The 21,110-nt window shown below is 37.1% G+C and overlaps 1 protein-coding gene across 8 annotated transcripts in view; it reads right to left on the bottom strand.

Moving 5' to 3' along the window:
• The window catches only part of mtus2a (microtubule associated tumor suppressor candidate 2a), a 50,240-nt gene that overhangs the window by 23,531 nt on the left and 5,599 nt on the right, over window positions 1-21,110 (bottom strand). For 4 of the 8 annotated variants that reach the window (XM_047804945.1, XM_027150106.2, XM_047804950.1 and 1 more), the window contains 3 exons: window positions 6,084-8,155; window positions 4,957-5,227; window positions 1,576-1,782 (listed from right to left, as the gene is read on the bottom strand). In XM_047804945.1, the coding sequence (XP_047660901.1) occupies window positions 1,576-1,782; window positions 4,957-5,227; window positions 6,084-7,850 (2,245 nt within the window). In that variant the 5' untranslated portion in view covers window positions 7,851-8,155. Of the gene's footprint in view, window positions 1-1,575; window positions 1,783-4,956; window positions 5,228-6,083; window positions 8,156-8,804; window positions 8,890-21,110 lie in introns of all 8 variants that reach the window. The other 4 variants (XM_047804946.1, XM_047804949.1, XM_047804947.1 and 1 more) reach the window with 2 other exon arrangements.

The raw sequence follows: 21,110 nt of genomic DNA, 5'->3' as shown, positions 1-21,110 counted from the left end.
ATCTGAATGCATATTAATATAGGAATATATTAATTCAATTGTAGATTGAATTTTAGATGATATTTATCAGTAGTCAAAAAGCTAGTCCATATATAGTATCTCAATCATTCATACATGCTTCAGAATATTTGGGGGTTTAATTTTGCTTGTGTGGTGTTATGGCCACTTGATCATTTCACTGCTGCAGTCTGCTTGTGCAACACATCAGTTCCTTTTTCCTAGCTAGAGGCCAATCAAAATAATTAGCATCTAGTGCTTATAATTGGTCTTAACATGCAGTCAGGAGAGTGATTCATTTAGCCTTAAGCTTTGCAGCATTTACAGCCCAAGTTGGAAGCACTACAGACAAACCACACAGTGTTAGCTATATGCCTGATCCATAAACTACTGTGTAGTTTGTTACAGTATGTGGGTATGGTGAAAATCTGAGATTTCCCGCTGAAATGCTTAAATGAGGAAAAAGAGATATATTTAGATATAAAAGGATAACTGCATAAAATATTTATGAGGTGTAAACTCTCTATATATATATACAGTAGCACAAGTATTTTTCTGCTGACTTTAGGTGATCTTTAGTTATGCTGAGGTTTACTATGTTCAACTTCAATCCCATGCTGTTTTTTTACTCATTCCAGTCTCTCACACCTTACACAGTGATTTCACACAATCACACCCACCCCAGTTCCCAACCCGCATGCACGTTTTCATTTTTCACTTTCTCTCTTTCCTTTCCTTCTCTATTGTGATAACTAAGGATTCCTCGTCCTGAGAGACAAGTAATGATGATGTAAGTCGTCCTGTGACTCATTTGCCCAATACTCTATGGGACACACTGACGTCAACTGTAACCAGGGGAAGACAAACTAAAACCACTTATATGTAGGTAATAACAACATGTCATGGAGGTAGCTACATTTTCTACAGACAAGTGTAGAGGGAAAAAATCCACTGTAAAGCTATCTACAACAATACATTTACTTGCATTTATACCAAGACTGTACCTAATAGACACCCTCTACTCAATCCAGGATTCCAAATGGCCTAAAATAACCGCCACAGTCCAGATAATATTCGTGCAGTAGATATTTTTCTGTAAAGCAGTGACACTGAGTTGATTTTAAAACAACTCAATGTCAAAGAACAGTCTGTTAACTAAAAATATACAGCCTAGAGCAGTCCTATGGTTGAGGACTGACAATCGAGGATGAACACAAATTGTATATGGGGGATAAAAAAGCTATTTTAAATGTATTCCTACAAGGTGTTCAAATCGGTAGAGGAATCTAATAAACTGGCCAGTAACTGTACATAGTAGTACAAAGAACTGTACACACATGCAATCACCATGCCTGTGTCACTGCTGTGCTGAGAATTATCTACACCTAAACATAAGCTTGTCAAAACATCAGCTTGTCAGATGTATTTAGTCATGGGAAGAGAGAGGCTGAGGTTAAGCAATAGCAAGAGATGTGGCTATAGTGGTTAATTTTTTGTTCAAATAACTGCCAATATTAAATTTTGAGATTTTGAGGAAAATATTTCAAGAAATAATTTACAAATCTCTCAGTAACTTACGATGTGCTGGTCTGCATGGCTCACTCTGTGTGCTGTCAGCAGAATTATTACTGGAGACAGAGGAGACACTGGAGCTGCGGACAAAGCCAAAGGCAGCAAGGCGTGCTGCAGGGAGCCGGGAGTAGCCAGGAGGGCGCAGGCCTGATGGAGCTGGCTTAGGCAAAAGAGATTTAACAGCCAATCCTGCTGAGGGTGCTTTCCACTGGTCTGAGAAAAAGAACAAAAAGGGGTTAGTGGAAACTAAGGCATAGTGTATCAGTAAGAGTATCAGTAAGAGAGCAGTAAGTTATACAAAAATGTGTGCATGTGTATGTTGAGTGCATTGATTACTTCCTACATACAGCACTTCAACTGTTTTGTCCAGCACAGATTATTGAAATGGCAGCAGTTTTTTTAAAGCTTTATGACATCTTGAAGATTTCTTTGAGCTATTTCCTCAGTGAAAGCTATAAAAGCATGTTCTAGCACCAACGAGCTCTACAAGGTGTTAAATATAACAGTGTCAATAACGGAATGTCTACAACAAAGCTGGAGCATACTGTATATCATGTGTCCAGGGTATTGTACAGTATTAGGAACATGACAGCAGCCTTCACAAAATACTCATCTTCCAAATTATGTAACTTCGGTTCGCGGAGCAACTAAACAACTCATTGTAAGCCGATAAGCCAGATTTTATTAATTTCTTTTCTTTTTTTTCCCAATTTCCCAAGATGGTCCCAATGAAATTTTGGCCAAATCCCATAACAGACTTTGCAAATAATGTTCTCCATGTTAGATTATAAAAGGAAGATATTTTTTAATGTATATTTTGCTATTTTAGTCAGCTTTAAATTTGTTTCATATTTATGCTGTCCTCTTATTTTTGGCTTTTTGACAAGCATCTTAGCAATGGGCATACAGTACAGTGAGAATTTTAAACCAAAAATATCTGACCCTTCTAGCACGTTATCATCAGCTGTCTTTGGGAGCAATGGCAATAAATCAGCTGCCAATAAGCATGTCACATTTTTTTCACAATGTCACATATATAAAACTGCTAATCTCATGGCCATAAAATTATTATGTCTGCAGGAACACAATAAATTCTGGACATTGTAAACACAACTTAAGACCAAGGATGGGAATGAAAATATTCATAATTTCCATAAAGGGTGAAGTTTGGTCCCCTTTTTAAGGAACTGGCTGGCCATGTATTAGGCAATGATTTGGGGCAGCTGCAAGTATGATCCCCTTCTGACTCTTGGAAATAAATCATCTCTTACCCTCCCTCCTGTGAGCCATGCTACTGGAGTGCTACATAATGCATTCTGAATGAGTGCCTCTAGAGTAGCACAAATCATGACCTTCTTACACTATTCCTTTCAATTCCACTTAATTCTTCAATTCTGATGTAAGAAGACTCCATATATGTGGTGTGCACGCGCGCACACACACACACACACACACACACACACACACACACACACACACACTCACACACACACACACACACACACACACACACACACACTCACACACACACACACACACACACACACACACACACACACACACACACACACACACACACACACACACACACACACACACACTCACACACAGACACGTCACAATTTTTAATGAAATTGCAGCCAGTTCTCTCCTTGGGGCAAACATTGTGATCATTAAAGATAAATGTGTTCCAGCTTCCTCCCTCACCCCCTACCAGCTTTCTCTCCCTCTCAATCTGCCTCTCTCTATAGACTAGAGGGGTAACCAGTGTCTCATAAACATTCATTTCCAAACCTTGTGTTACATGCCTCTGCTTTCCTGTCTGAGCAAACAAATGATTCATAATGCTTTGCTCGATTATAATATTCTTAAGCTATTTTTTTTTTTTGATGGACATGTAAGAAAGAGATTTTTTTCCTTTTCTTTTTTCTGTCGGACTTGTAGAAAAGAGGAACTACCCTCTTCAGTCTTTTCCTGAATTAATAACTTTTAGAAAAATCCATTAAAATGTGTATCTTGGAATTGGAGAAAGATAGCAATGAATGCCTTTTTAATTATGGAACTTTGAAATTCATTGATATGTCATTAAGCTTTAAATTGCATAAATGTATCACTACATAGCAGCACATTCCCCACTAGAATCACTGCTGTAAAGAGACAAATATATTTCTTTAATTAACATTTAAAAAAAGTACAGCCAGATAATATTAAATAATGCCTCCTACCCCATTTGAATACCATTTAAATTGACTAAAAATATGCATTAGCAATTACAATGAAACTACTGACTCAGTTCTATTTACTATATAATTTAGATGTAATAATAATTATAATAATTTACATGGAAGATATGTGTTTTGATCTAGCAAATTCAAACTGTATTTTATTACATTATTATTACAAATTGGTATGAATAATAGAGAGCTGTTTAAAATCTTGAAGTATGATCATAGTTACAGTATGTTGGAGCAGGTCTGCAATGACACTTGATTAAAAAAAAATCAAATATCAAAAAAAAATTAAGAAAGCTCTTGTTGAATGGTTTTGCTTTTACATTTAGTATTCAGTTGTTACACGACCTTGGATTCTTTCTTAATGTGTGCACTCTCAGTTGTGAGAGTAATATGTTTGGTGGAAAATAGAGCAGCACAACTCACATTACAAAATGTGACAAAAACTGCTTATCTTGTAGCTTCAGAGACTATTTTAAATGTTGATTTAGACAGATCTACTGCAACTACAATATCAGTAATTGAAACGAAGAAACTCAAACTCTCCCAACTGTACACATTACTCTTTATGTTAATGTACTATATTGTGTGCCATTGTAGATTGCACAAGCAGAACATGCAGGCAAATATTGCTGTGCTTTGCACATCACAGATTGGCAGAATCTCTGGGGCATGCGGCATAAGAAAAAACATCTCTCTGCATTCTGTTGTGGGCATAATATGAAAATAATATGCAGATTATGAAAGAATGAACCCCATGACTCCAGGATGTGAAAATGTCTGCTTGAAATGATTGAGTTGTGTTCATGTGTCTAATTAGCATCAATGTGCATAAAATTATTTATAAAATAATTCTCAATATACTGGAGAATTTAGTGCATGGGTGCTCCTTTAGCAGCCAGAAATTCATCACCAGCTACACCCCCTCAGAGAATTCAGTTAAATTCTGTCATGGGTAGAACATTTTCTCCTGTGGAAACCTAATAATGATTTATTTACCGTTAATAAAGTCTTCTCTGTACAACATTTCACCTCCATTTTTCCACATCTCCACATCAGACTCATCCATTGCATACATTTTCATTAATTCCCCAACCATATGCTTATTTGCAGCTTCTATGTTGGGTACTATGTAATCAAATTAAACAGACTTCACCTGAAGCCTCTGGTGGGCTTTGAGTAGATGGGGTCACTGATGAAGTGGCTTGTGCAGTCACTGAAGGGGTCACTGCCTGCACAGGTTGACTGAGAGCTAGAGGTGACTTCTGTGGTGTGAAGACCCTGCTCTTAGCAGCAGCAGCAGATGGAGACTTATTGACAGCACCCACACCAAGCTGGGGTCTCAAGGTTCGTGGAGGTTGTAAATATCCCCCTGTTTCTTGAGTTACTGTCTGGGATTCTGTTTGATCCTTGCTTCCAGAGGCAACCTAAAATGGTGCAAAGGATAAACAAAATCCACAATTATAATACAGTCAATTATACAATTATTATTTATTCTAACATTTTAGCCTTATCGATCTACTAGTATGTTAAATTTAATAAGGGTGCCTGATTTCAGATGTTATAAGAATTCTAGCCACCCAAATAGTTTTAAGTCAAACACTATTTCAGTGGTGAATGTGATAATGGGGAAACGAAAGGGCTAAGCAACAGAAATGCTAAGTAACTGGTAATAAAACCTGGTATATAGTAGGTTATCCTAATTATAAAAAAAGCAATGATGCACCTAATAAACTGGCAAGGGTTTCATCTAATATATATGGCAGTCCAATGCATAGGCATCTTTTTTTATTTCTTAATGCCATTTTTATAGTTATCATAAACTGTCAAGTAGTCCTTAGTGTCAAGCACTTGCTTAATGTCTACCCTGTTAACAGAGATTTATTTCTGGGTACCATAGCTGTCGTAACAGCAATGCTCGAAATTTCACAAGGTGACCTTGATCATACACACACACACACACACACACACACACACAGACACACACACACACACACACACAAACACACACACACACACACACACACACACACACACACACACACAAATATATATATATATATATATATATATATATATATATATATATATATATATATATATATATATATATATATATGTAGTGCAATACAGTACATTCAAGTAGGATTCATTTATATTGTGTTGTGCTATTATAATTATTATAATTAATCAATTCAATTCTTAGATATGTCACGTCCACCTATAATTATATCCTCTGATCCAGAATTAATCAACTGGACTGTTGGTATAGACATTCCTTACCGTAGGCAAGTATTTGTTGCCTAGAGAGCCATAGAAGTTGTTTGTCCTCCCAGTGGCTTTGTGGGGCATGGTGTAGCTGGAAAGATTTGTCCCAGAGACCAGTGCTTCAGGAGATATATATCGAGACTTCTGCAGCTCCTGTCTATATTTGTCATATAGCAGGTTAGAGGCACTCAGCACTGGAGCTCCTGGAGGCTCGTCTGCTGGTGTTTTAGGGTTTGAAGGACTGGTGGAAGTTGAGAGTTTGGTGGGTAGTGATGAGACTTCATATGGGCTATCATTGGCCTGGGGCTTCATCTGTGGGTTCTTGCGTACATAGGTGATGATTTTAGGTCGAACACTTTTGGGCTTCGGTGGGCACTTGGGTGGAGAATATGATACAGTAGAGCTTTGTTGTGGTACAGAGTTTTGGACATTTACATTGATAGTGGTTTTGACTGGAGGTCTCAGGCCAAAGCCGTACCCTTGAGAAGCACCATAACCCAGCTGTGGGCCTCGAGTAGCCACTCGGGATCTCCCAGGAGACATTGGAGGACGTCTCTGAGGAGATCCTGTACTCTTAGGAGATGGGGGCGTTGCAGGCCTGGTAGGGCTGCTATAGGCCCTGCGGCTCAAATAACTCTTCCTCTCCAGGGCACCTGGAGCATTTTCAGCTGAACCCTGCCTTTGAAGGGTGTTGCCCACCTTGGCAGAAGTCTGGCTAGATTGAATCCCTAAGCCTGAACTTTGAGACTGGGCATTACTAGTAATCTGCACTGGATCCTTTAGGTCTGGCTGATGGCTGCTGCTTTTACGACCTCTGCCTGAGGAGGGAGAAGGCTGATCTCCTTGATTGGTGTCTTTATATGCAGGATGTCCTGAGGTTAGCTTTGGTTCCATTCCTGGAGAGAGTGGACGTACAAGCTGCCTACAAGAAGGTGGCACTCTTTCAATGTTTCTCTGGAATTTGGAAGACAGGACATTCTCCTGTTTGTTGTAGCCTTTATCTGTACTCCAGCATGGTTTGTCTGTTAGACAGTCACCGTTTTCAGTGTTAGATCTATGCTCATGTGTTGGATCCTGGGGCATTATCATAGAGCTATGATTCTGACCCCTCTTACTGGGTTGTTCTTTGCTTTGTGTTGAAAGTATCAGGGATTTATTTGTGACTGCCTGCTGGAAACGGCATTTATCTGAGGTAGGCTTGCTGGGTAAAGGTGGACACTGTTTATGCCCTGCACTGTCAAGAGCACTGGCCAAGCTTCCACTGAGGTTGCTCACTGTTGAGAAACTGGGGACAAAGACATTGCTGTCTGAGTTACTACGCGTCTCTTTCAGGCTCCTCCTTCCTCCAGATCGAGAGGCAGACGTCCTGAGGTCCAGAGGCTGAGAGCTTTGATCTACATCTATATCCTCACTGTGGTTCGCATTTTGATCTGTCTTGTCTAAGTCACAGACAGGGTCTTTACAAGCGAGAGCAGACTGTCTCTGACAAAAGTCTTTCTTTGCACCCTCTTTGCTTGTATCATTATCCCTCACTTCACGCACTGTTAGAAAAGCTTCCATCTCCTGACATTCTAATAATTCAAACTCTTCCAGCTCTGGGTCCTTGCTGCGGGCATGTGTGCCCCAAATAATAATCCTTTCCTGAGTGCTGTTGTGTGACAACAGGGGAGGTATTAAACTGCCTCTATCAGTGTGGCTTTCCTCCATGGGGATTTGGTTAGCATTGGCATCTCCATCAGAATAGAGGGTTTGCTTGTTGTTGTTCTTTATTTCCTTGTGCATACTGTTGTAAAGAACTCCTATGTTTTCTTCCCCACTTATGTTATACAAGTCCAAAGATCTCTCTCAACAGCATCCCACTGCTATGGGAACCATTACAGGCTTGATTCCACCTCTGGGCTTTTATGTTCAATCATGGAGTGAAAATTTTAAATCTGATCTTACATATTTTCCATCTTTTTAGAAATTGGATGTGTGTTACTTATGAAGATCTTCTCTTTTCTCAGCTCAACATGGTGCTGAATTTTTCTTTTTTCTTTTCTGAAATTTCCAGAATTAATGAGAAAAATCAACCATTGTTCATAGCTCTACAGAGAGAGAGAGAGAGAGAGAGAGAGAGAGAGAGAGAGAGAGAGAGAGAGAGATCAGAACAGAATGTCATATTCCACTATAAACAATGCTATTTTTAACTTAAATAGGCCATATATTTTGAATGCACTATATATTATATTTAGGTTTTGTACAACAATGTACAACCATTATTTTGTAAATCAATTTCCATTTTCGTATGAATTGGCTTATTATAACACAGCTTGCTTCCCAAAAAATGACTCACTTCATGTTTCAATATTGTCTCATGAAATATATGCTGAACTAGCTTGTCACAGTCTAATTTTTAAATGCCTGAAATCACTTTGTCCCTGCTAGTAATTCACATTTTGCTGCTAATGCATAGAAAGAGTTGGCATATATGGCCCATACATTTTAGAGTCTCTACAATAAAACCCAAAGCAGTTATTGTACTGTATATAAAGGTTTTAATAAACAAAGCAACCCGGGAAATATGTTAGCATTCATATCCTATTTTTAACTAGCAATGAAATTGATTTAAAGTGATCTTTGCATACTGTTAGATCATTTGTATGCATACTGTATTGTATTGCCTGACAATAGAAGCCATTTGTCAAGTTAGTTCTAGCTTGAAAATGAGCAGGTGGTGTTTGTGTCTCAGGATACCTGCTGTTAACTTAGGACACAGCAGCCATGCCAGGAAAATAGAAGGCAAGAAGAAGAGATGTCTTTCCAGCGACATAATGTAGCTCTGTCAAAGTTAAAGGAGCAGTTTGTTATTTTAAACCCCCTGTAAGGAAAGTGACTATTGCAATAAAAAATGGACAAATCTTCTCACCATTTTTCCAACTGCCCTTGAAAGAAAGACTGCAAATTTAGTCTACTATGCATTCATGGAGAGCATATTATGATGTTATCCCTGCATATTGTATTATAAGTTGTCCCAACACTCTGGGATCAAAGTTCATGGTCAGACATTGTACAAAACCACTAGGAAAGAGAGGGATAAGTGACCAAAAAGGCAGCTTAACAGCACAGTAATTTGATTGATCAATAGGCCAGAACCTTAACTACTGAACCAGCAATGCTATGTTTTTTGCTAACTGTATGTCACACTGTAGATAATTTTATACGAGTTGTGTGTTGCAAATAACCTACAGTGATGAAATCTACAATATTGACTAACAGAATTATTGTGTTTATAAAATTGGTATTTTAGTGCATAGGTTTGGCCATGATCACATTAAGAACACAAAAAAATCCTTGAGTAAGAGGCTATATAATTTTTTTATTTAGACTAGCCTTTGTGGTATAGTAGTCAGTCTGTAAACTAAAATATTTTAGTATAAATAACAGCTTTTCAAGCTTTGATCTGTTCTTGGCCACTTAGACACATACTCTGATCAGTGCTTAGGGAAATCAAAAATAAATAAGGATCATGTTAATATATGGGCAAACAGAGCTCAGGTGCTTCATTAGTCATTATACCTGTAGCTCATCCACACCCTCCCGCTGGAGACTCTGACTAAACCACTCCCCCACCAGTTGCAGTTAGTTACACTGATTGCTTGATACAGCATGTGATTCTTATGAATCTATACTAGGTTGAGATTCAAATGACACAAACCCTAAATAACCAAGGGAAATACATTACATTTAAATATAATGTGCAATTTCATTATTTAGGTTAGGACTTGCTACTGTATGGAAATCATCTGAAATTTAGGAAAATTCCAACAACAATTAAACATGCTGGAAAAAACACATCCCAGAAGGGCCGTCCTGAATTAGCTGTGTGCTCGTGCTCAACCGGCTTGCTGCTGCGTACAAAACATCCATACAGATTGTAATTACGTCACTATCATCTCTCACAATTTGTTTTCACCTCGGCAAAAAGGGAAGCAGAGCAAACAGAGCTGAGCCAAGCAGAGATAGTGGAGAAATTAGAATATCAGAGAGATAAATAAAAAAAAAACCTGAGAGTAGACAGTAAGAGAAGAGATAAAAAGAGAGAACAATTAAGCAATATAGAGAATTAATTAAAAATAATTTAAATGAAGGTAAACAGTGAAGACAAAAAAGAATAGACCAGATAAGGTGATGCAGCAAAGCATGTGTTCAGTCAGTCAATACAGTTCTCACAGAAATATGAAGAAATTATCTATAAAGGCTAAAAAGACAGACAAGGGGCTGCGAGAACATTTTTCTTTTTCTTGTAAAGTGCATACTTTTTTTATTATTATAAATTTCATACTGTTATGTCCATATGGTATTGCACCAAACCTGTTTGGTATTGATATTTGAACACAACTGAAACAGTAATCAAAAACAACAACAACAAAAAAACAAGTTTTTTTTAATTACCACAAGCAAAGCAATTAAAATATAATACAAAATTTGGTGATATGAGTAGGTTGTACAGGCCACGGAGGAGTCCAGTGCTATGAGGAGGAGAGTGAGGTTGTTATAAGCTTGTTTGTGGATTAGCAGGTGCTCTTTGGCCCTCGATGGAGCTAATTAACCTTAGCCTATAGTTAGCAACAGAGCCCTCCTGGAGCTGAGGTGTTGAGTGCTGCCTGAACTCATCAAAGCAACCCTTCACATTTTCCTCTTAACACGTTTCATTTTTGTCTCTCTCTCACTCACTTTTCTTCCATGCACTGCACTGAACCCAATCATAACCTTATATTAGGATTTTCTAATGCACTGAGATTTTTTTAATCTAAGGAAATAAATCATCTGCTGCTTTCTTATAAGGTTAATTTCCCTATGGATTTCATCAGTCGAGTTGCCTGTAAGGTGTAATGCATTAGTAGAAGCATTGGAAATCATATGTACGTAAACTTCTAAGCATGCTGATATAACCACAGTCATTGAAAGTTCCAGTTCCAGAACAATTCCCACATTTACTAACCCCCACTTAATAACATTAAGATATAAATAGCAAGCCAATTACTCAATCAATACAATGAGTTCAAGGATATGGTGCTAATTAAGTGAAAGCATGAGCGCTCTCAGCATTATTGATGAGGCTCTGTGTTCATTCCATATTTCCACCTTCACTTAACCACAGAGCAAGCTATGTGTGGAAATGGGAAGAGCAGTTAAGCTACTGCACGCAACCTTAATTCAGTGAAACTGATGGTAATTGAAGAGGCACATGTTCCTGTCTTAGACCCAGTATATGCTTGTCACTCATTACCAAGGGCAGAATTTTGGGGCAGAGACACAAACAAGCAAGATACAATAGCAAAGAGATGTGGCTCAATGTGAGAATGAGGGGTAGTAAAGGAAAAAGGAATTAAGTTGCAAGGATGTAGCCAAGTATGTGGAAATATATCTTTAAATTTACTGTAGGTTTATATTTCAAATGACATGTTACTGCTGACATAATTACTCACCTATATTTTGGCATTCTAAGCTATATTACAAATCTCATGACTGCAATAATGTAGTTACATATAACTAGAGAGAAAGAAAGCTACAAGAAAAAACTAGAGATGAAGCCAACAAAAATGCAATAAAAAGAGTTGTTTGACAAGAAAGTAAATAGATCAGAAACAAGCTATTGGGTTTCTATTCAGAAAACATTACAGATAAAAGAGAAGGGCAATTAATTGTATAATTTTCCATCATCTTAATGTATTATGAAGATATCTTCATGAGCTTTGGATATTTAAGAATATAAAAATGTCATATACGTTTTGGTTGAAGATTTATTCTCTGTTTCTTATTTTCATCAAAATAAGATGCTTAATCTTAATTTGTTAAATTGTTAAAAAAGTTAAATTGATCTCCAGCCTTGCTTTGTTGCTTCTGCTGTTTATCCCATTATGTATATAATATACTGTAAATTATGTTTAAAATAAAATTTACAATGTGTATTGTCATTGAAGGGAGTACAGTATACAATATTTAAAAAATAAAAAATAAAAAAAAACAACCCACAGACAAACTGACTTCACAGTTATGAACAAATTTGTCACTTTCATTCTGATTTGTCAGTGCTGCTGCAATGAAATGAATAGGTAAAGATACCTTATCTACTGTATACTTACCTCATAGATAAGTTTGATACCTTACGTTACAGATAAGCCTGCATGCAAGAAGCATGAATTTGAGTGATTGCAAAAATTACATTGTTTATACAGTGTGTATAGGCTAAAGGCCAGCTTTTTGACTTCAGAAATTAGAGTAATATCGCTACCACTGATTCAAGTGTTTGAGTGCTATTCAAAATATTGCCAAGTGACTAAAGCAGTTTTAAACCTGGAAGTTTATGTGCAGCAGATTTTCTCTTTCAAACCTTAATGCTATGTGGTATAGCCAGGCCAGTTCATGTTAAATTTGAGTCGTTTCAAGCCATGTTAACTTTGAATCTAGCAGCACTTGCAAAAAGAAATTCAAACAGCCCTCTCTCCAAGTCTATAATTAACTGTGTAGCTGAATGACAGTAATCAACACTTATTTTATTCTTATTTATACTTCTTTCACAACCAAATGCTGTGTTTGGAAGTTGTGTGAGAGAGATAATTGGCACTCTTCTAGCAGAGCATGTTAAATATTTGCATTCTGCATGCTGATGAAAGGAATTGCTCCATATTTTTGTATTGTGTGTCATCTGGGCCATCTGGCTAATAGCAGCATACGCAGATGCACAAGAGTGAATGAGTGAACGGGTCAGTCAGTTACTAACGGAATCAGTCGTTAACTTTCCTAGCTGCTCCTCCTCTACATAACAAAAATAACATACACAGTGACACACAGCCTCACATTTGTAGACTAAGTATATGTTATTTGTGTAAAAGTGATTGAATATTAAAAAGAAAATGTTGTTAGAAGAAAAAAGCTATAGGTCTGTGGTGAGGAAGAAAAAAAACATGATTTACATCAGATTATCCTGAAGACAGTATTACAATACAGAATAACCTAAAAACATTACTAATCCATCAGCCCAGTGCATATTACAAAACAGATTACATTAGAACCAGCCATGGATAAATGAGGTAACTAAATGCAGTAGCAGCATCTTTTATTCTGTTCTGGCAGCATGTATAATACAGGCAGGGTGTAATATAAAATGAGGGCATACTTCGAGACTTGAAATACTGTTATTATGAAAATGATTTCTGGGGAAATGCCTTTTGGGTTTTGTTGCCATGACAACAGGGCGTCTGGGCAGGTGCTGAGGAGCTTTTACTCAAAGTTTATGATAAGGGCTGGGAAAAGGTGGAGGTTGAACAGTGAATGGTTTCACTCTGATTATAAATCTTCTTCTATGTATTAATCAAAAGTTACTAAATTGAAAGGAATGTATTTCTTGCTGTTTTGTCCATCATGCACAAGGATTGCACGATTGCATATACTGTACTTTTTATTGTTGTTCAAGCCATGGATCCTCCCTGGATAATTTGCTATTTTCTCTTGTTTGTTCTGTTCTCTTTGCCATATATTTCTAATTACATAGTTAGCTTACATTTAAAAGTGAGTGTTAATTCTCCAGTTATTTCGTTGTTGAATTTATGAGCCTGACTGTGCATAAAGTCTTCTGGAAACATCCAAATAAAACTAATTGGCAATTTCATCTTTCTGCCTCTAGCTTCCCTAGTACAGGATGATATTCACACTGGTCCTCACACAATTCAGCATTATTTACAGAAAAACAACAGACATCTCTGAAAGAATGCAAAACATGAGGGAATGAGGGAATCTGGTCAAGGACACCTAATGTTAGGTCTTTATGGCAAACTAATCTCCAAGATAAAGGTGAGGACAGTGAATTTTAGGACTATACTATTTGTTAGGAAGTTCAATAATACGATTGCTTTTGACTTAAATGTTGATCTTTAAGATAGCTGTCATTAGTTGATCTTAAAATTCAGATTAATCCTTTGAGGGAATATTCTCATTTCTCTCTCACTCATTTTCTACCGCTTATCCGATTGAGGGAATATATTTTAATATTTTAATTTTAATTATTTTACTGTTTATTACTAAACTGTATGAACTATATGATATTTGCTATTTCACTGATTTATTTATTCATCACTCCTTTCTCTCACTCACTCACTCACTCCCTCACTCACTCACTCACTCACTCACTCACTCACTCACTCACTCACTCACTCACTCACTCACACTCTTCTAATTCCTCTGGGTTCTGTGTTAGCAACAGGATAAACACTCCTTTATCACTAATCACAGATTCTAGTTTGCCTGTAAGCTTTACAGATGTTCCCAATCCACTGTGAGAGTGAGTCCTGGTCTGCCTCAATGTCTCCTTTCACTGGGAAAGTAGATGAGAGGATATCCTTTTAAAGGTGTTCAAACTCTTATATTACTGTATTGCACTTTTCATAATCGTAATGTTCAATGTGATAATTACTGGCCTTTAATGTCCCACTTATTAGAATTACAAAAAGACAGAGAGCAAGGAGGTTTTTGTCTCACAGAACACGTTCACATAAAGTTTGGATCATCTCAGTGTTATCTGAACAGTGGAGAGCTGGGAGAACTCTGCTGCACAAGTGTCATTAAACCAAATGTAATTATTATAGCTTACCCAATGTTCTAGTATCATCAAAATACTCATGACACATTATCCTCCCACAGTATCTTTCCAAATACCTGACTGACAACTGGTTTTGCTAGATTGCTGGTAGTTTAATATTTGTAAAATATTTGTACAGTTCTTATCCTAAAAGATGTTGTGGAAATCAATAACAAATATCCAGTTTCATAATTTTATATCCTGTGACATGTTACATTTTACTTTACATCTTTTTAGCAAACTGTATATGTTCAAATACACAACAATGAATGCTGGAATGCTGGTCTTCTTTTATTATTCGTTATTTCCTTTATCATTAATTATGTCTACCTTCTGCTCTATGTTTATGCTCTGTAAAGCTGCTTTGAGACAATGTCTATTGTAAAAAGCGCTATACAAATAAACTTGAATCGAATTGAATTGAACAGTTATGCAATCCACATTCTTTTCTCCTTATGGAACAAAACAGGTGTTAAATTCAGTGTTTTCTGTATGTGTGATATTAAGCAATGCATCATGGAGAATTAGGTCAGAAATCTATGCCAAATGGACTTGACCAGGAAGTAAATTACACTAGACTTACTGACTTACACTAGACTTACAAAAAATACTGTCCACTGTAAAAATAATGCATTACAATTTCAAGAAAGAAATCAAAATATTCAAAAGAAAAAAATAAAAAATAAAAAGGAGCCAAGCCGTTATACCATTATACGATTGTAACCTTAAAAAAACATATATTCTTTATTCTGTTCTATTCTAGTTTATAAAACTAGGCTATACCTTTTGTAAGCAGTGGCCCCAACAGTAAACATCAGTCACCAGTTATTGGAGAAGTATGCACAGAAGAAATAGAATTGAAAGGTCATGTGGTAGCTACTTAACTGGCATAAAAAACAAACAAACACTTTTATCCATCCAACTAACCATTTTCTGTACTGCTTATAGATAGGATGGTGAGGGTGGGTTCCTCACCACCTAGATAGGGTGGTGAGGAACTTGGTGGTGAGTGTCTTGCAGGGCACAATCACGTACACACTGACACACCCGTTCACACACTAGACAATTTAGAGATGCCGGTCAGCCAAATGTCTTTGGACTAGGGAAGAGAACTGGAGTACCAGTTTGCTTATTTTCCTTGTTTTCTTCCCCACCCTAATTGTTTATAAAATATTTGTGTATAGGTAAGGATCCTCTATTCACCCTGCACTTTCTCAGCTTTATTCTCTTTCCAGCTTTTCTTGCTAAACCTGATTGAACCCATATTACACAGACACATGATGACAAACACTACTTCAGCCCAATGTCCTGCTCCACTGCACAGCACACAGAACACCTACACACACACACACACACCCTACACACACACACACACACACACACACACACACACACACACACACACACACACACACACACACACACACACACACACACACACACATAAGCCAAAATCCACCCCAATTACTATCAAAATCCTTTCCTCCTATTCCTCAATTCATTTTAACCTGCTTCCATTTCCAATTAGTGAGAGCTTCTAATATTATCTGGCTTAATTGCTTTGGGGTTCCTTAAACCAAACACACTGGAGTAGTGCACTTATGCTTACTGAATCACAAATGAAGGTAGGCCAGAGTGTTAAGGACAGGCGTGAGGGAGACAAAGAGACGCTATCAGAGCTGATGAAAGCGCAGTCTCAGCAGCTGCAGTGCAGATGCACGACTCATTGATTTGAGAAAACCTCTATTTTCCTTTCCGCACAAAGACACTCTGTGACCTCTGGAAACAAGGAACATGGATCTGCCTGAGACAGCTGAAAAAGAGGACGCAAATGATGGTGTGGGTGAACAATAAAGCCCGATTTACACCCACACATGTAATGTGTTTTTAATAATTAATTTTGAGCACCCACATAGAAGGGCTACTTTTCTTTTGTGTGTGATTACAGGGAGGTCCTGGTAAGGAAAACTTTGTTTCGTATATATAACTGTGGTGTCATTTCATAAAAAATAAGAAAACCCGGTAATAAATGATGATGGTTTAGAAATACAAAGAGAGGAATGAAGATGTAAAGATTGCATGTGAAGGTAGGGAGAATTCTATAAAATCTTATCAGTAGATCTGGTCCAATACAGAGCATCACAAGAGTATATTCTTTGAATCCCATCAATCCAATTAGTTGCTCACAATATCAAGAATAAGTAGTTAGGTACACAGTACATGTTAATCTATTGTGTACATTTGGGCCTTACAGCACAGTGGAAGTAGCACCATATTGCAACAGCTGGGAAAGTGCTGCTGGACTCTTTAACAAGATTTCAGTCTTCAAGCCCTAAATGAATCCCTCCTGCTGAGCCCCGTAAGCTCCTTGCCACCAAATCCATCCTCATTATGCCGTATGTACCTCCATTTATCAAGCACATAATCAGTAATGTGTTTATAGGGAAGGCCACGCTGGTGTGAAGGATACACAGCAAAGACTAAGACATTATTGCTATGTGAATCCCTAATAAGATTTAGAAAACATAAACAGAGACTCAGCAGGAAGCATGCACCAACACCAATGAATAATATGTAAAAAAAAAAATCCACAGGAGCAGATTGCTAATAATAATAATAATAATAATAATAATAATAATAATAATAATAATAATAATAATAATAATAATAATAATACAATTTATAATATTGTTAATATTAATATTAATGATGATGATGATGATGATCAATTGTTGCAGTTATAGTGTTAAATACATAAGATCTTCTATATAAGAGTCATTGTTATTCACACTATACAGATTAATATTTGGAACTGTAGAAGCAAGACACATTTTATTTATCACTTCTGATAAAAAAAAAAAAAAGTAACCCTCTTTTTATGAACGCTTTTCCTTAAAATGGTTAAAAAGGGTTATTAACATTGGCAAGAGCAAGTTGAATTTGTAAATGTCATGTACATTGAAATGCATCACACCTGCACATGAATGTACAATATAAATCTATTTAAACATCTGTCATAAAAGCATGTACTAAAGCAAGCTTAGCTTTACTAAGGAGCTTTACTAAATACTAATTATTAGTAATAAATTCAATGTATGATTTGCAAAATTCTGCATCAGTTTTGAAATGGAAATATGATCCTAATCTTCTCAACTGACATATTTTATTCAATGAACGATGCTAATCGTGCACATTAGTAGACGACAAGTTATCTTAGAATATCTGCATAAAATTTCATGTAACTTGACTACAGTAGATGTAATGGCTTGGTTATGAAAAAGATGCCACTATTAAACCAGATTCAGATATCAGTCATGAACATAAGATTGGAAATTATCATTGAAAATTGGGACACGTGTTCCTATTAATAATTTAAGTATTTTAGATAAAAGTGTCACTCAAATGAGAAAAAATGACACAGAACTAATTTTGTCATTAGGACAGAGAGAATTTTAACATTGAGCTGCTCAAATCTATTAATTTACATTTTTTTATTTTACTAAAACAAATACTTTAAATTCTACTAATCGTATAAGGTCAACTAAACAAAGTGACTACTTTTTTGCCTGAAGCATGAAGCTTTAACAGTCCACGTATTCAGGTGGTCTTTGTGTAATCTGTACACTTCTGGCACACTTCTGGAGTTCCATTGTACAGCACAAAATAAAACAAACACACACACACAGACACACACACACTTCCAGCAGACAATAGAAACATTGTTGCCTCGGCTGAATTCCGACACTACTGTACCACTACACACTTCACACTGAACACACTAAGAAGCACGTAGCACATGAACACACACACACACAAACACAAACACACACACACAAACACACACACATACAAACACAAACACACGCACACAAACACACACACAAACACACACACACACCTCACCTTTCTGCTTGCAGTCATTTTTTGTTTATAGTGGCGTTTTTCCAGCTCTGCTCATCGCCCACTATCTCCTCACACTTGCTTACATAGTGAGATTATGAAAAACCCCAAACACACACACACACACACACACACACACACACACACACACACACACACACACACACACACACACACACACACACAAACAAAGAACATTTCTGCAACTATCAGTAATCAGTCATTTGTTGTGCACTATACTGGCTTTCACAGTTCTAATATTCATGTCTGTCTATTCGTGTAATATTCCAATGACTTCCATTTCTCCTTAGGAATCATGTCTGTCTGTCTGTCTGTCTGTCTGTCTGTCTGTCTGTCTGTCTGTCTATCTATCTATCTATCTATCTATCTATCTATCTATCTATCTATCTATCTATCTATCTATCTATCTATCTATCTATCTATCTATCTATCTATCTATCTATCTATCTATCTATCTATCTATCTATCTATCTACATTCCACCACCTCTCTCCTTGCCCCTGCTTGAAGAAACCAATACACTAATTAATAATGAAATCTCTTTTGGCACACATTGCTGGGACAAAGGCAAAGTGTAGAGCCCTTCCCCCACCCCCCCACCCCCCCCCCCTCTCTCTCTCTCTCTCACATGCAGAATGTCTCAGGATGGTGCACATTGTTAAATACTATATACACAGTTGGTCTCTCATGCGCTTGAGGGAGCTAAGGCCAGCTCTTTGTTGAAACTCATAGAGAATATATACAGTCTACACCCACAAATCATTAGTCCTAGCTGCCTTCTTCTATAAAGCTAAGGCCACCCCTATCCAAACCTAATGCATGCTGACTCCACCTGATGGGTGTGATCCTTTGTCCTGGTGCCTGGCTTTTGTCCCTTTTCTCCCTTACATACATACAAGATCTTCATAAGCTAGTCAATTTCTCTCTAACCTAAATCTACACCATGGCCACGTTGTATTTGAGACTTTCTTTAAAACAGATGGGCCTTTGACAGTATTATGACAGAACACAGCAGATATCTTTGCAAAATCTGACAATGGTTGCCAACTCACACAGTCCTTCAAGTGAGGCCACAACAGGAATCCACAATGCTCTAATGCTTAAGCCTAGTGAAAGAGTAGCATGTCTGTAAGGATTCTGTCCTGTTTAAGCACCATCATTAAAGGAATACTTCAGTTTTTCTTTTTTTTCTTTTTTATTAATTTACCATATTTGTAATAAATGGGCAATTAAAAAAACTTTAACCCTGTTGACAAGTATAATAGAAGTCTTAAGGCAGAGGGAAAATTCCATTATTAAACATTTATATAGTGCATCTTTAGTATATGATAGAATTTCAAAAATGGCATCCCATATTACCAACACACACTCAGTGTTTCTGGGACAGACTCTGGATTCACCATGGCCCTGACTAGAATAAAGTGAAGAATTATAATGAAGAATACTCTAACACTTAAAATATTAGTTTGAGACTGGCATCAGAGAAATATCCATTTTTTTTGTCTGGTCTATTTGGGTAACGTGGGAAAACTCACTGAACTGGACACCAGTCCATTACAGGACACCATGCACATGTACACTCAGACTCACCTAGGGCCAAGTTTAGTGTTGTCTCCATATATGTCATGCGTTTAATTAGCTAGGAGAAAAATGAGAACGAGAATGAGCAAACCCATGAAGACACAATTGGAAGAGGCAAGGCTATGCATAAGGCTCAGGATTGAACTGGGCCCCTGGAGTTGTGAACTGGCAAGGCTTCTCAATGTACCTCCTCAGTAGTGAGAGCAGCTATGCTGTATGGGTTAGAGACTGTAGCAGGGACACGAGGCAGAGATGGAGGTAGCAGAGCTGATGATGTTGAGGTTCTTTTTAAATGTGATGATGATGGACAAGATTAGGAACAAGCACATCAGAGGGACAGCTCAGGTTGGCTGTTTTGGGGACAAAGTCAGAGAGGATAGATTGTACAGAGGGGGAGATGGTTATATTGGTATAAGGATGTTGGAGATTTAGCTGCCAGGTAAGAGGGCAAAAGGAAGGCCAAAGAGGAGATACAGTATATGGATGTGTTAAATGAGGACATGAAGGTAATTGTGTGTGATGAAAAAGACTCCTATTTACTCACTGCCCCATAAAATACTGTCTAAGGGTTTAAATTCTAAGTTAATCTTGAGTAAGCAGGTGCTTTACTCAGTATAGCAATGATCATCAGTGGAAATCACCTGTCAGCTACAGCTTAAATTTGTGAAAGACATTAGGTTAAAAATAATTTAAATATTCAATTAAAGAAATAAATTTATTTTTTTAAATATAAAATCGAGAGCTACATTTTCTAGGTTTCAATAATGCTGAATTGATTTTTATTTATTTATTTCACCATTTAATTTATTTTTTGATGATAACATGCTGAGAGAGGTACATAGCTCCTTGGAGGAAAGCACGGCTCTCAGCAGACTGGACGAGGAGTGGAGGAAAGGAGGAAAGACCGATCTAATAACCATC

This window comes from Tachysurus fulvidraco, chromosome 20 (assembly GCF_022655615.1).
Source record: "Tachysurus fulvidraco isolate hzauxx_2018 chromosome 20, HZAU_PFXX_2.0, whole genome shotgun sequence".
Taxonomy (NCBI): domain Eukaryota; kingdom Metazoa; phylum Chordata; class Actinopteri; order Siluriformes; family Bagridae; genus Tachysurus; species Tachysurus fulvidraco.
The sequence above is the reverse complement of the archived record's forward strand: the minus strand, read 5'-3'. Positions and strand labels throughout refer to the sequence as shown.